This window comes from Dicentrarchus labrax, unplaced genomic scaffold, assembly GCF_905237075.1.
Source record: "Dicentrarchus labrax unplaced genomic scaffold, dlabrax2021, whole genome shotgun sequence".
Classification (NCBI taxonomy): Eukaryota; Metazoa; Chordata; class Actinopteri; family Moronidae; genus Dicentrarchus; species Dicentrarchus labrax.
The window spans coordinates 8,395,535-8,411,097 of record NW_026136703.1 but is presented as its reverse complement, the minus strand read 5'-3'; the positions used below and the strand labels follow the sequence as shown (position 1 = coordinate 8,411,097).

Sequence of the window (15,563 nt, the reverse complement as noted above, 5' to 3'; positions counted from 1 at the left end):
TGTAAGCTTTATCCAATCACACTGAGATCAAACTGAACAGTCATGGTCAACATCAGTTGAAGTGTGTTCTGTGCGGTTTTGATTCATTGATAATTAGGGCTGCAGCCAACGATTAATCTGATGATGATTGTTTTGATTAATCTTTTTGTCTAGAAAATATGGGAAAATGACCCTTCAAATTGAAAGAAAATCAGTCCAGTAGCTGTAAGAAAGCTTGCTTAACATTTTAGAAGCTGAAAGCAGGAATGCTTGGTATTTTGGATTGAAAAAATTACATAAATGATGAGTTGATTATCAAAATTGCTGATGATTAATTTTCTGTTGACTGATGAAGTTCCTGCTTGCAATGCACCCATGGAGATAACCATCACTGATTAACTGTGAAGAAAACTTAAAAATGTGCTGATTCTCAGGCATATTCTGGGGTAAAAGTTGTATTTTTTATTTCTAAGCCAATTTATGTTTTTCTTTATTTGTGATGCACTGTGGACTGAATCTTAAAAGAAAAAGTATCATGTCTGCGTAATCAGATCTGACAGCGTTACGATTTTGAGAAGAAGTAGCTTAAGTACCTTTAATGACCTTTTTCACAGCAGCCACTTTGACATGAAATAGTAGGGTAAACACAGGTGTTACCAATGATACTAATTAAAGCTCTGTTCCATTTAGTGTAGCAGAGCCTTTCCAGTGAGCCAACATGCACAGTAGCAGCACCCTGACTCTGTTTGAACTGAATGGAGTTGAACCTTAACTAGTGTCATTGCTAACACGTTTAACCTATAATTTTATGACAAATTGGATGCTGTGAAAAAGGTCTGTTGCCTCCATGAGCTGCTGCTGACCATATTGGTAAACGAGCCAAATGAGCGGGCCAAACTTCATGTTATTTTTAGATCACTGGCTTGCACCTGTATCTTTCATCTCACGCAGTATCTTTGGCTCATATCTCTCCCTCTGCGTCTCCTCCTCCAGCTCCATTTCAGATATATTTATCGTGCAGCAGATTTTCTTTTAATTTGTGTGTAAAAATACCCAATGCATACAACCCCCTTATCATAACGCCTCTCTAGTAAAGTGCTGCACTGATAATGGATCCTCTCATTTGAAGAATATTAGGTAAATAATACAGCAATTAAAAGGCTGATTGCGTGAGGTGATTCCAGCTGTGACCCTAGGATGGTGTGAAGACATAAAGCAGCTGGTTGTATCTCGCACCCCATTGGAGCTTTCCTCCCCAGACATCTGCTAAGAAGATGGACGACCAATAAAATAAATGGATTTGCCTAGACACCCAATTTCCCCGACGCCCTCCCTCCCAAACATTTGCCCGTAAATCTTGGCTATGTTGTGTAGACCGCAGCTGTGATTCTTAAACCTCTCCAAACTTTTCCCCCCTTTCTCTTACTTATTTGTCATTTCCACACCTTATATTCCTCAGTTATTAGTTAACCAAGTGTGTGTCCCACAGTGAAGTTGGAGCCGATGCTCGAAGGGGAAAGGAAGGACAGATGGCAGACATTCATTATAGCCTTCCTCCATCGTTTTGGGTGTCCCTCCCCAACTGGCCAGTGTACCCGTCACTTTGGTATTAGGGTAATGACATGGTAATCAAATAGTGGAGAAAAGCTATTTGTGAAGCATTACAGCGTAATTTAAAGCCTTACTCTGCACCTGAGACTGACAAGACTGATACCGCTCTCACATCCGAGACAGAAGAATCTCAGTGCAGAAGGTGACCTTCTATACGACAACAAGACAGGAACAATCACCTCTGTGTGTATGAGTCTTTTCATGTACCTTACAGGGGCCAGGCCCAATCCAAAAGCTATCATTTAAAACTCTGTATGTGTCAAGGTTGTTAAACAGGTGGACACAGTGGGAGTATGATGTAGTAACTTGTTTGAAAAGCAGAAAGGAAATGGCACAGATGTCCGCCGCGCACGTGTTCAGTTCAAATTCACGACATTGTTAAGCTCGGTACCTGCACACATCTGGAGTGTGTATTTGATGATGTGCAGAGTGGTGAGCTTCTAAGTGCAGCTGGCTTCAAGAATGCCAGGGATTTTTTTTATATATCACTTCAGAGAAATGCTGGATTGAACACTTTGAATCAGATTGCTGGACTAGCTTAAGGGCTTAGTGCAGATGAAGTTGCACGATGGCCCTGTTTGATCTTTGATGACTCAGTGAAGTCTTAGAGTTTTTATTAATGTGTGTGCATCTGCGTGTGTTTTTTGTATTCAGAATATCATATTGCACGGCGGACAAGATGCATGACAAAGTGTTTGCCTACATCGTCCAGAGCCAACACAATGAGACTCTGGAGTGTCATGCCTTCCTCTGCCCGAAGAGAAAAATGGTAAGTAAATGAGTTTGTGCAATTATGTGTCCAAGATACCCACTGTGTGTACAAAACACAAACACTGGCTGTTTACTGCAAGTGGACACACAATTTGAACTGGATCCAAAGATATAATGTTTACTACTTTTTTCGATGTCTTTTCTAATAAAAAAGAATATGGGGAGATTACAGGAAATGTGCTTATTTGCTTTTTTGTGGAAAGTAAGATGAGAAGGTCAATACGACTCTTAGACATGAGAGTAGTATCTATCTTCTCATCCAACTCTTGGCAAGAAAGCAAATAAGCGAATAGCCCCAATTTTGGAATTATTCCTTTCATGCTATTGGTTGCATATAAATACATGCATGCCCCTGGCAACCTGTGGAAAGCGCTTTATGCAGTTACAGAATGTTGCAGAGAGACCTGAGAACAACTGCACCACCACCTTGAGGCACACTTTATTTGTATCTATGCAAACATCCAAGTATTAAGTCAGGAAAGATGAGGAGTTAGAACATAAAGGGCGTGGGAGGTTGTCATCTCCCTCTGGCATTCTCTCCATCCCTGGAGGTTTGCAGAACAAGGGAGCCACTCCCTCCTCTTCCTTCCCCTCTCTAATTTAGTTCTGACCAAAAGGCCACGTATCCTCCCAGTTATATAAACAACGTGTCATGAAACTCACGGGTTTCTCTTCCTCCTCTTCAAGTGTCTGTGAAGGAACTCCTTCTTGTGTTGGTGGTCAGTTCCTGTTTTTAGCGCAGTCATAACTCCTTCCTTGATGCCCCCCGCAGATGAGATTCTTATAAATATTATTCATCTTCCTTTTATTCTTTCACGCTATCTTTCTGTCTCACTCTTGTCTGTCTCTGCCTCCCTCCAACAGGCCCAGGCGGTAACCCTAACAGTGGCTCAGGCTTTCAGAGTGGCGTTTGAATTCTGGCAGGCTGCCAAAGAAGGTACGCATGGTCACCCCCGACGACCAGAGGAGTGTGATGGATGAGAGAAAATGTTCCCCCCCTCTCCCCTCTCCTCCCCCACTGTTGTTATTCTCTGCACTTATTGTACACATCCTCTATCTCCCTTCATAGTGAAACAGCGATCCTGTCTTTTTCCTCTACGGAGGTTTCCTGCACAACGTGGAAACATACATTTCTTTGTGTCTTCCTGGTCTTGGCCTTGACACTCTGTAGAGGGGTCATGTGAAATACTGGAGGACAGTTCGGCTGTTCCTGCCAGTCACTGTTGTCCTTCACACACACACTCGCATACGTGTCCCCATTGATTGAACCAGTCGCCCCCCACAGTGGTTAAATCATTGCCCAGAGAGCACAGAGAACTGTTTTAGTTTAGTGACGCCTCTTTATTACAGGCAACTCAGTCATGGTTAAAGACTCGTCTAGGTATCGACATGGGGAGGGGTGGAGAGGAATTAAGGCTAGCCTGGGGCAGAGGTGGGATGACTGGAGTAAATCTTCTCTGTTTCCTTTTACAGTGAGAATAGGACTCAGATGTGTGGGAGCTGGGATTTTCCCAGGTTATATTTTACCTTTACTGCAAAAAGGTTCTTTTCCTCCTCATTATACATTTTTATTTTTCTGTTTTATGTAAAACTTGTAAAACCATTCAACCTTTTTAAATCTGTGAGCACCTTTTTTTAATAGTAGAGTACAGTGAGGCGATAAGCAGACAGTGCGTGTTCAGGCACCACCGTGGACACAGCAAGCGATCAAAGTGCTGTGTAAGGATGGTGTCACACATTCTTTTGTACAGCTCAGCAGAACATGCATGTAATTTACTGCATGTATGACTCCAGAGTAAATGAGCAGTTCTTTCCACATAATATAGGTTTTTTTCAGCACCACCCCCTCTCATCTTCTTCATCTTTACACAAGTGTTGCCTTGTAGGTGCTCTTTGAATTTTGTGATTATCCATTGTTGCTGTCTGCCTTGTTTTGCACCTGGCACCTTCACCCCCTCTTCCTCGTCGAGTTATTTTCTTTTCCCTCTCCTCCCCCCATCGCAGCACTTGCTTCTGTTTATGATATGGAGGGAGACGGGCAATGGAGGGGGGATGGGGGGGATGAGGAGAGAGGGCAAGAGAGCATGAAAGGCGGGGCAGAGAGGGGTGTCGGGATGGGGAGTGTGTAAGAGAAAAAGGAAAATGATTGTGCGTTTGTGTCAGTGGGAGCTCAACCTCCTGACAGATTCAATGTCGGTGCCATTGATCCTGTCTCACGCGAAGGCGAGCTTATTTATTCAGTCCTTTAGAGACACACACTTGCACTGTATGAAAATTCTACTTGCCTCTTTTATTTACTCCACATTTCAACCCCTTCTTCTTCTTCTACTGTGATGTTAAGGAATGTTTTAATGTGGGCAGTGGGCACATTTCCATTTTTGGGAGGGATTATTTTTTTCTCAAGATCAAGGCCACGGGCTCCTCGCCTCACGCCTCTTCATTTGGTTGTTTGTAATTTTGAGTTGAATATTAAAATCTGCTTCCTCGCTTGCTCTTTCCTTGGCTCAACATTCTTCACCTCTCCTCGTCTTTGCTTTCTAGTCGGCCCCAGTAACCCGTTTAATTTGGCGATCTGTTCTCTTCTAGTTCAGTACGATGTCACTGATGAAGGAGAGTTGATGCCTAGCTGGTAGGGGGTTACGGAGGGGAAAGGAAGAATATTTATTTAAAAAAAGAAGCAGTGGTTTTCTCTTGTGGCAGAGAAGAAGAAAGAGCGAAAGGGGGCTGGGGGGGAATCATTTCAAGTCTGTTTCATTAAAGTTACAAAACCCCGGAGGATCAGGGCAGGAAGAAGGGGTGCCTACTGTATGTCTGTCTAGCTTTGCTGCTTCTGATTCTTACGAACTCTCCCCCACCACCCACAGCGGTTCTCCACAGCCCACCACACATTCCTGACCCACATTCCTCTGAATATCGCAGATCCCATCTCTGTTCATAGAATATTCACTGTAAACACTACAGCTAGCTTTGAACTGGCGTATCTTTAAGTTGCTTCCATGTTTAGCAGGAAGTTGACACTCAAATCAGACTGAAAACTGTACACTGGAAAGGCCATGGGAGAAAAACATGTGCCTGGGGTAATTTTTGTAACACTGCCATCACTAAGCTACCCAGGCTCATGGGAAATGGGATGGGTTTTTTTAGACCAAGGATGATGATGAAATAACAGAACACCTTCTTGCCTGTGAGCAGGCCTCTTTAGGATAAACAGTATGGAAAGTCTGAGTTTGAGTGGGTCAGCATCTTGGCCCCTCGAGGGAGTTCTCACACTTGCTCAGAACGTCAGTTTGTGTGATTTCCCTGTGATATTTTAGAGAGGTGTTTATTTATGCATTTCTGAATAGATTAGTTATCAAGCGTCTCAGAGAAGGAAACCACTCCTACATTTGATCTATCTTAACATAAAAAAAAGCACTCCTACCTTTGCTGTTATTATGAGTCCTAACCTGTTCGAAGTTCCCAGGAAATGGCATTCAGGCAGAGAGATTGTGTGACAGGAGAGATGTTTTAGGAGCTTATGATGACAATAGGCTTATTGAAAGAATGTTTTGAATAATATTTGAGACTGACCTTGTGTGGGATGCACAGGGAATAGGACACGAGGGAACAAGGACAATGCAGCTTCTGTCAGAGCCCACAATTTGGGAAGTAACAAATCAGACTTTGATCACACTTACACGGCTCATAATGCGCACAATGGGAGTCCTCAGTGAAAGAGGACTAAAACTTATTTGAACACAATCATGTCTTCCTGGCTTCCTAGTTGTCAGCTGCATAATGAAGACCATACAACAGTAAGCTGTCAGTTCATATTGTTACAATGCATTTCCCAAGAGAGTGTGATGAAAGAATAATCTCCCCTGTCATGCACATAAGTTAACAAGGGATATATCTGAAAGGTGAAGTGGACAGTGGAAGAGAGGATTCCATGTTGCACCACAGCACACAGATTGTTTGCAACATGTGCCTGTGCCAGATGCAGCGGCACTATTCTAGGAATCATATAACCATGTGGTTGGATGGGGCTAATTTCTCACAGCTGAGTCAAATTAACCTAATATTTTAATTTACGTAATAAGCTTTTATTGCGTATTGCTTTTTGTTTACAGTCTACTAATTAGCGTATTTATAAATATATGATATTTATTCATTTTGTCATAATATTTTAGCACGTATAAGGTCACCTTAGTTATTTACCTATATGCATAGAACGTACACATAATAATATAAAGTGTTATTTTCTGCACCTTGAATGTCACCACTGTCTAATATTTCAAACCGGGATTGAATTACAAAACGTCATCATAGTTTCTACTTGGCAGCTATTAGTGTTGTAAAACTGTAACATCTCACCCTCCCCTAGGAGTAGTCCTGTTTCTTGCTGATAGCCAGTGTAGGAGGCTGTATAGATTAGTCTCACTCTGATGTAGGAGCGTTTTTAGTCCTAGGTTAACTTGAGTGACTGTGAAATGCTTGATAGATATGGGGCCAGAAATGACTCTACTCCATACCGAGAGCAGTGTTAGCAGGAAGTACAGTGAAAACTTGCACTGTGTGAAAACCTATTATCCGTCTGACCCCGATGCTATGCCTCCTATGTTTAAACACTGCTGCTACTGTACTTATTGCTACATACTAAATACTTATAAAGTATGGCATGTGTTACAATGCTGGAAGCCCAGGCCCTCTAGGTTTCAGCTGGCAGATGGCTTGAGTAATGGCCTTAACCTTATCTGCCAACTAGCTGCTGCTAATTTGTTTACACTCACTTTATGCTTGGTTAGTGAAACATTCAATACCCACATTTTCAGCAGCTAGAAAAGTAAACAGTTCCCTTAGCGATGCCCTGCGAGGGCCTCTCACCCTGTGGTTACAGGTTCCTGAATCGTCACTTGTCTTTACTGACGGCTCTTTTTCTTCTTTTTGTCCTCTACTGCTGCGCCATTCTTCGCACAGAGAAAGAGAAGCGAGTGAAGTCGGGTTCAGACGGAGAAGGAGCCAGCAACTCTCAGTCGGACAGCTCTGCCAGCCTGGGCAGCCTGAAGGGGGGAGGTGAGTCCTGTCACTCATAATCACGTCTTTCTCTCTCACTCTCACCCTCACCCTCACAGCTATGGTAGCCTCAGGGGAGAAGGAAGAGTATTCACTCACTTGTCAAAGGTTGGCTTATATTGAGGCTGCAGGTTAGCTGACGTCAATCTGCATTTTCTAGGTTATTCTCTCTCACTAGCGTCATTACAATGAACACCAAATGACACTTTTAGGTGATTATGTGTGATGATAATGGCAGTGATGAGCCTCTCTCTAATTGGAAAACATTAAGCCCCCTTGCTGTGTTGTAGATCCATTAAAAACAAATCTTGGTTCACCGATCCCCATGACATTTTAGGATGATAGAGTGCCGTTCCTGGATAAACAGTTGTGTTCTGTCTGACTCTGGAACACAATTACTGCTCCGTTTGTTTAAGCCTGAAAGAGGCCTACATTTTCTGTGACCCCATTGTTCCATTTACTAAGATTCTACAATTCTGATATTGTCCACAGCCTAGATAAGATGAGGAGCATCCTGTTGCCAGTACACTTACTCCTCACAATACTCTCTTTGTCAGTCCGTTTTGCGCGTGCCTTTTCGCTGTTGCACTTTTTATGCCCGAAACCTCCTTTTGGTACTGCAGGTTTAAGTTTGAGACAGAAGCAGTATTTTGTTTTTGCAGGCAAACCTCTGAAATCATCAGCTTTGTACTGAGCTTCCCCCTCTGCTTGGCCAGGTGGCCTCCAGCCAGAGAGGAGGGATCTCTCTAAATCTGCTCTGACACTTTATTCAGGGCTATGGCCTTGAATGTGTAGCGTTTTAAAGCTGACACAGGTTTTAAGGATGATCCCTAGTGAGAAGACCCAACAAAGTCGGACTTGGAAACAGATTGTGGTAACAGAGAGGCCTGGTGTGCGATTTTGGACCAACATTATCCCACTGACCATTCGTTGGGTCATTTGGCTGCCAGCGGATTGTATTTCTGTAAAGCAAATTGGCGTAATTGTACAGCAGAGTAATACAGAGTAGAAGCTTCTGAGTGCCTTTTGAAACGGGCTGTGCATTTCTCTCCTGCCAGAGGTTTTCACTGCCAGCCCTAAAGCAGTGATTGGGGACAGCAGAGCTTTAGAGCTATCACAAGGTTACATTTATATACCCTTCACTTTGGCTGATCAAATGGCACGCCACTGAATCAGAAGGACTCTTGGGATCAGTGGTGTTGTCAGAGGTGAGTCAGCTTCATTCATGAGACATGATACCTTCAACTCTCCGCCGGCGCCAGGCCACTTGCAGTGGCAACAAAATAGAAACAACAGTCTGTTCCTCTTCACTGGGTTAAATATAGGGCTGCAACTAAAGTTTGTTTTCCTTATCAATTAATCTGCTCATTATTACCTCAATTAACTATAATACATTTTATAGACTATAATTGTCTATAAAATGTCAAATAATATTCTGAAATATGCTCATCAAGCCCAAGGTGACATCACATTGCTCGTTCAGTTTTGTCCGACCGACAGTCCAAAATAGAAAGCTCTTTCACTTGAGGAAACACCAAATATTTGGCATTTTACTTTGATTAATCGAATCGTTTCATCTTTAATTAAATGTGCCTTCCACAAGCCTCACTTCCACCTTGACAAACACCTAAGCTGTTAACTTAAGGGCATTACTATCAGATGAGCTTTGATCCCCCCCCCCCCTTTCACCATGAATGGCAGTCCCAGTCCCACAATATTGCCTTCCTTATAACAGCAGAATACTCTAAATGCCTCTGGGCCAGTGTTGACAGAGAGGACAGGTTGAGTTGTTATTGCCCTCCAACTCCATTATATGTGAGCGTCTCTTTTGAGGAGTAGAAAATAGGGAAGAGGGCATTTAAGGATATTAGGTTTCAGCATAGAAGTGCGTTAAATAGAGTTAGATTGCGCTTTCATTAGAAGAGTGATTAGTGTTTACTGTTCTCTATGAACAACAATAGCTGAAATTAGTGTTGACATGTGTTATTGACACACATTAATCATCCGGCAAGGCCATTACAAACCAATCTCATTACAGATCAGTGGTGTCAACTTGGTTAGGCGTGTGAGTCAGGAGGTTACTCCACGCTCACTTATCACAGAGTGACAATCCACAGATGGCTGCATTTTTGAGACACATTAGAGGCTTAATAAAGAAAAGTGGACCTTAACAAAAAGCCTGGCATCAGAGACTTTGCGCATGCTCGCTGGTCTTTACTGTTGCATGAGAGTATGATAATCACAGGATCCGATCAAATGGGTATTTGGAGAAAATGTACGTTCATCATCACACTGTTGTCTCTGGGCTAGGAATTGAATCTAATGGCGAATGTGGAAGGTTGCTTGTGAATTTTAATGCATTTATATGTACATTTTCTAAAATGTTGCCTGTGTTTTTTTTTTTTTGTATTACAGAGGTAGCCACAGGAAAACTTCTGGATTTGGCAGAGGGAGCCAACATGGCACTGGTCCACTCAGGAACAAAGCAGACTGAATCGGATCCCTTTATGGTGCATAATCACGCAACAGAGAACAACAATACTGTATGGGTAAGACAAGAGTTGGGCTGGTCAATAAGTTTCAGCTGCGTAGGCTTGATAAGATGAGAACACAAGAATGCAATGCCGGAAAGACTAAGTAATTAGCCAAAGTGCTTTGTGATGTACTGTACCTGTTGTAGTCAAAGGACTGGATTCTATAGTTACACAGCTGCTACACAGTCAGACAATAGCCTATTGAACAGAACGGGCCTTATCAAATGGTCACATAGCTGCAGAGGGCGTGGGGCTGCAAGTAGCCTAGATTAACCTCCCAAGACCATTTTAAGGTAAAGAAAAATGGCAAGAGTAGACATGTGCATGTGTGAGTGTTTCCACATTTCAGAAATAAGCACTCTTTACTTACTACGAGACATAAACTCTATGTTTAACCAACATGCGTATGTTCTGTCTTGGCAGGAGTTGGAGGACGGTCTGGATGAGGCTTTCTCAAGGTGAGAACCAGTGTAGATTTGGGTTTTCCCTAAAGCCCGACCACTGCTAAACAGCCACACAAGCTGCTGTTCTGGAAATAACCACCTGTGGTTTGGGCTGCTCTCATAATAAATGCTGCCTCTCCCTCTGCTCGGCTCATCCCCAGTAAACTCCCACAGGCGGGAGAGATGGGCTCGGTTTACAGGCCCAGGCACAGCCGACACCCACCCTGAGTCATGCTGCTTTTGTAGGCTCAGTTTACCATAATCTCAGGCCCACACACTGATTTCATATGAGCCCAGAAAGCCTGTGATTACAAATAAGTGTTGCTGACTTATTTTGCAGTATAGTATACTTTTGAGTTGTCATTGCAGGGGAATAAAAGCACACAGAGAAAAAGTTCTCATAATTTGTAGGTTCAAGGTTGACAGGAAAGTCCATTGCCTATGCTGATTGGAATTCCAAAAAGTCTGCCTACGCCGTCAACAAACTAATCAGAATGGAGCTGGAGTCCTCTGTGATTAATGTTTCAATTTAGTCCCTATCAGCAGCACACTCAGATAAGCTGTGGTGGTCTGCTGTCAGGTTGCACAGTGCAGCTGTTTACAGCTGTTTGTTTCGGACTGCCGTTCAACACTTTATTAGCGCTTTTATTTCCTCGTCTGCTTTTCATTCCCTCTACTCTAATTCAACAGTGGGGCTTCTTATTCTCTCACTTTCATTTAGTGAAAGGGAGAATGGGCTCCACAGTCACTGTAATCAAGCGCTAAGAGGCCATTTTAGCCCTGTTATCAGGCGATTATTTGTCTGCACACACTGTAATTGCACCCTAATGTTGTTAATCTCCGCGCTCTGTGATTAATGAGGATGCTTCCAGCATTAGCACAGATGCATCTACATGTAGATTTGTGGAATTGAAGGAAAGTCAGGGGACCCGAAGGCCTGGTCGACGTCTTTGTCCACCAGGAGAAGATGATTGCACTGGTTGATGTTGAGGTCAGAGCGTGGGAGAAAATGAGAGATAATTCAGGATTCTGTGAATAAGAATATTATAGAATGATGATGTTTGCATTATCTTCACTGTACCATGTAGTCAGTGTGTGGCAGTTTACAGTTTGTGTGAGGATGCTCTGGATTAATGGATAGTTTATAGTTGAGTAACATAAATGTGCCTTGTCATCACTGTTCCTTCTGAGTAAGCTGTCCCACAATATTATTTAACATAAAAAGACTATACACAACAGAGTGTTCAGAGGGTGTAACTTGCATTTAACTTGAGTAGCACATGCACCATGTACAGCTACATTGAGACAGGGAAAGTTTTTTTTTTTTTTTTTTAGTCTTTATGCTTTCCTAGTGACAGATTATGCACTCCTAGATCTGATCAAAGCACTCAGTATATGAACACCCCTCCTCTGCCTCCCAACATGTAACAGGCAGCAAGTTGTGGGCATCATAGGAACATCTGCTCCCTCACTGCAACACCACAGTTTAAATTCTGAGGTTCAAAGTGGCTGCTCCTAAGTTTAATTCCTTTTTATTTTTTGTGACATTTAAATTCTTTTAGATTAGAAGTTTAGTCACTTTACTTTTCACTCTCAAGCTCAGATAAATTTGTACGATGAGTTGTGTTGCTGTTTGTGAGACTGCACTGCCATCTGGTGGCGGTGGCGTGTTGAACACTGTTGTAGATCTGAAACTGTCTGTTAATCCTCGCGAGGCCAATATAATGTTTTTGTCTTAGGAAGATTAAGTTATAATTGGCCTGTGTTAACCCTAATATAATGGTCTTCTTGTTGGTCAACTCTAAGCATAAGAATTTGGCCATAAAGTCACACTCTGGCCGCAGTAAATGTATCCATTCACTTTATTATAAGGCTGTGCAGAATAGTTTCATCGTTGCCTGACTTGTGATGTTTCCTTTGCACCCCCAGCCGCAGTCTGGATAGCTTTGAATCCTACTCAGGTAACAATGTCATTCACTGGATCTAGTGACTTCCACCTCATTCTCCCCTAGTCAACCCACTATTCAAGCCTGCTCATCTGTCTGGATATCAGTGTTCAACCAGATTGATTAAAGACTCATGTAGTTTCACATTTATTTAAGGCCATATACCATTAACAAAACTTGTATGACTTGTTTAGAGACACATCAATGGGGAAACGTCCTCATTGTCATTGCCACAGTCTGATCCATCCATGAGCTTCATAAGGCGAGGTTCACTGCCACAGAACTTAATGTAGTCTGCCACTGTGTCCTCGTCTTCATCACAAATGTTTTATGTGTCTCCACTTCACAACCATCAGATTTGCACTCCGCTAGTGCCACAACACTGGATAAGACATGTCATGGTGAATGAAAATGTTGTGTGGTAACAGGTATATCTTGCTGTATATTTTGTGTTTAAATAAGCATTTTCTATGTTTTTTTGGGAGGTCTCATATTGGGTTGCTGTGATTAGTTCATGAAGGGAATCATTTTATCGCCATTGTGGCTTTGCCTTTTTTTTTATCATGTTTCTTTTCATTGGGAATCCCACTGTGTTTATAACTCATCCATTCTGTACCACTGTTGGTATCACACATTGTTCACAAGCTTTTTAAATGTAATAAATTGTCATTACTATTAACAGGAATCTTGAACTAAAATATTGTCTCTTTTCCTCTGTTCCTTTAGACTCGCTGAGTCTCGCACTAACCCCCAGGTCCTGGACATTGGGGTAAACCCTCAGGACTTCAACACTGAAGAGTGCCTGTCCCCGGGCAAATGGGACCAAGAGGACACAGACTTCACTGCACAAAAAGACACTTTTGGGTTCTAATGTGAAGCCTCTGCCAAGAAGGGAAAACAGGGAAAGATGAGGAGATACGGTGGTAAACCACAGTTGGAATCTGAAGTGACGAAACAGACATTTGTGACATCAGTAGGGTTTCCACTGTCTCCCAGCTGCCAAGTCCTCTCAGTGGTGCAGTCTAGTGGCTCTTTGATGCTCCTGCATCTACACAACCAGAGAAGGACAACATGAGGCTGCTCTCAGAACAGGCCAAAGCAATACAAACTAATTTATCCCTTTTCTATGAAACAACATGCAGTCATTTAATGTTTGTTACAGTCAGTGTATTACTTCCTTTTTTTGTGTCTGTTTACCCATTCACTGTTCGTAATGTGTTTGTGGTATGTGCTTGTGTACATTGCATTCAACAAAGTGTGAGTGTGTGTGGGTGTGTCATTAAGGTTAAGGTCAACAAGGGTGCTGTCACATATTTGATTCATTTAGTGATGGAGACGTAACTGGATTAGAGGGTAGACTCACTGGTGAAGCCACCAATGCACCAGTTCCAGTATTTGGCAAAACAGTAAAGTTACTACCTATGTGCTTCAAGGATTCAGCCGTTGGGCAACAAAAGCTTTAAAAAAAATAGTTTGTATGTGTTTGTCAAAGAGTGTTTGTGTGGAAAATGAATGAGAACAAAATGACAATCTTATTTTCTTCTTTTTTTTATATACTGCAAAATCTATTTTTGCACTCAGCATTTATCCATTTTTAAAAGCACATTTCATGTGAGGGAATTTTATGTCAATAAGCATCCAACTGATTATTTAGGCTTATATACAGTGCCACTATTCACTCTCCTCTTGGACTTTTTACTGTTTTTTTGTTTTACAGCTTTGAATCTCTGTGGATTCATTCGGCTTTTTCACTGTTTCGTTGATCACAAGATTTTCTTCCATTGTAGAGAACAGCAACACATTTCAAAGTGAGCAGGTCATAATTTCCACTCTGGGTCATGGAGGGAAGTCCAGAGTTGTTTTGGCTTCTCTTTGACCATGTCAGCAAGTCTCATGAATCCACTGTGATTCACAGTTGAAAAAACAAAACATGAAGTCCAAAAGGGTGAATGCGTTTTATCGTCACTCTACCACTGTATGTTAAATTATATTGCTGCATTGACTCTGCTAGTTTACTTTTTTCCCCCGGGAATCGTTCCCAGTGTTATTTTTGGCATTTGTTTATGTATGAATTTTATTTAATTCATGAATTTACATAAATTTTAAATGAAAGTCAAACTGTGTTTGTGTGATATTTATTCCAAAATCTGACTGTAGTGTTTTTTATTAACTCTTATGTGCCTCTAACTGGAAAAGTTCAATACAACTTGTGACTTGTTTGTCTTTAACAGTGCACTCAGTCATAGTGAGAGATAGGTAAAGTAATCAACTCATTACATTTTAAATGTCTTCTGTAAAATGGGAACATTAGATGTAATTGTGTTGAAAGGTCACATAGTTACCAAAATAAGATTCATCCTCTGAGATTTAAATTTTCCAGAACAAACTGAATGTAAATCAGGCTGACTGACATCACAATATTAAGTGTCTGAGCCTTTCAAAACACAAACACATCTGACACCATTTTAAACAACTTGACAACTACTTTGATAAAAGATGCATGACAGTAAAATGTCAAATATTCTCCATTTCCAATGTGAGGATTAATTTTTTTTTTGTTTTAAATATTTATCTTTGGGTTTTGAACTGTCAGACAAACAGACAAAGCAAATAATCTGAAGATGTCACCGTGGCATTTTTATAGACTAAACAAAGTACTGATTAATGAAGAAAATAGTAATAATGAAAATAATTGCTAGTTTTAGCTCTAGTTGATAGGATTCACATCATAGACATTAAGGCCACTGTGGTGCTATTGCGACATTATCTGTTTCCTGCCTCAATGAATGAATGAATGTTAGTTCTTCAGTGAATTTTGAATTGAGAACATGAATTTGTCAGTCGAGCTATCTCTTTATTGCCTGCTGCTGACAATTATTGACAATAATTACAATAATTTACAATATGAAATACATACGTAAAAATGTATAACCCTTCAATCTGCTGAAGCCTTTCTGTTATTTAATATATTCAAATTATTGGGAAATAAAATGTTTTAGGTTCTTGTGGATTGGGTTTACAGAACCAGAATCACTTTTATTGGCCAGGTGCACATACAAGGAGTTTGACTCCGGTTTTACCTTGCTCTCAATGTACAAACAAACACAGACTAACAGCATAAATAAACAGAAAAAGCTCAACAAAATAGACACAGACTAATATGTACAGTTATACATATATTATATATAAAGCAACAAAAACCAATAACATTTGTACACAGTAGACAA

General features: G+C 41.4%; 1 protein-coding gene across 4 annotated transcripts in view; it reads left to right on the top strand.

Annotated features, from left to right (window-relative positions):
- Positions 1–14,454, top strand: part of ldlrap1b (low density lipoprotein receptor adaptor protein 1b) — a 32,692-nt gene extending 18,238 nt beyond the window's left edge. Inside the window, exons 4-10 of one of the 4 annotated variants that reach the window (XM_051395947.1) lie at positions 2,245–2,359; positions 3,226–3,298; positions 7,318–7,413; positions 9,829–9,923; positions 10,371–10,405; positions 12,320–12,351; positions 13,063–14,454. In XM_051395947.1, coding sequence (XP_051251907.1) covers positions 2,245–2,359; positions 3,226–3,298; positions 7,318–7,413; positions 9,829–9,923; positions 10,371–10,405; positions 12,320–12,351; positions 13,063–13,109 — 493 coding nt within the window. In that variant the 3' untranslated portion in view covers positions 13,110–14,454. Of the gene's footprint in view, positions 1–2,244; positions 2,360–3,225; positions 3,299–7,317; positions 7,414–9,828; positions 9,963–10,370; positions 10,406–12,319; positions 12,352–13,062 lie in introns of all 4 variants that reach the window. The other 3 variants (XM_051395946.1, XM_051395945.1, XM_051395944.1) reach the window with 3 other exon arrangements.
- The last annotated feature ends 1,109 nt before the right edge of the window (positions 14,455–15,563 follow it).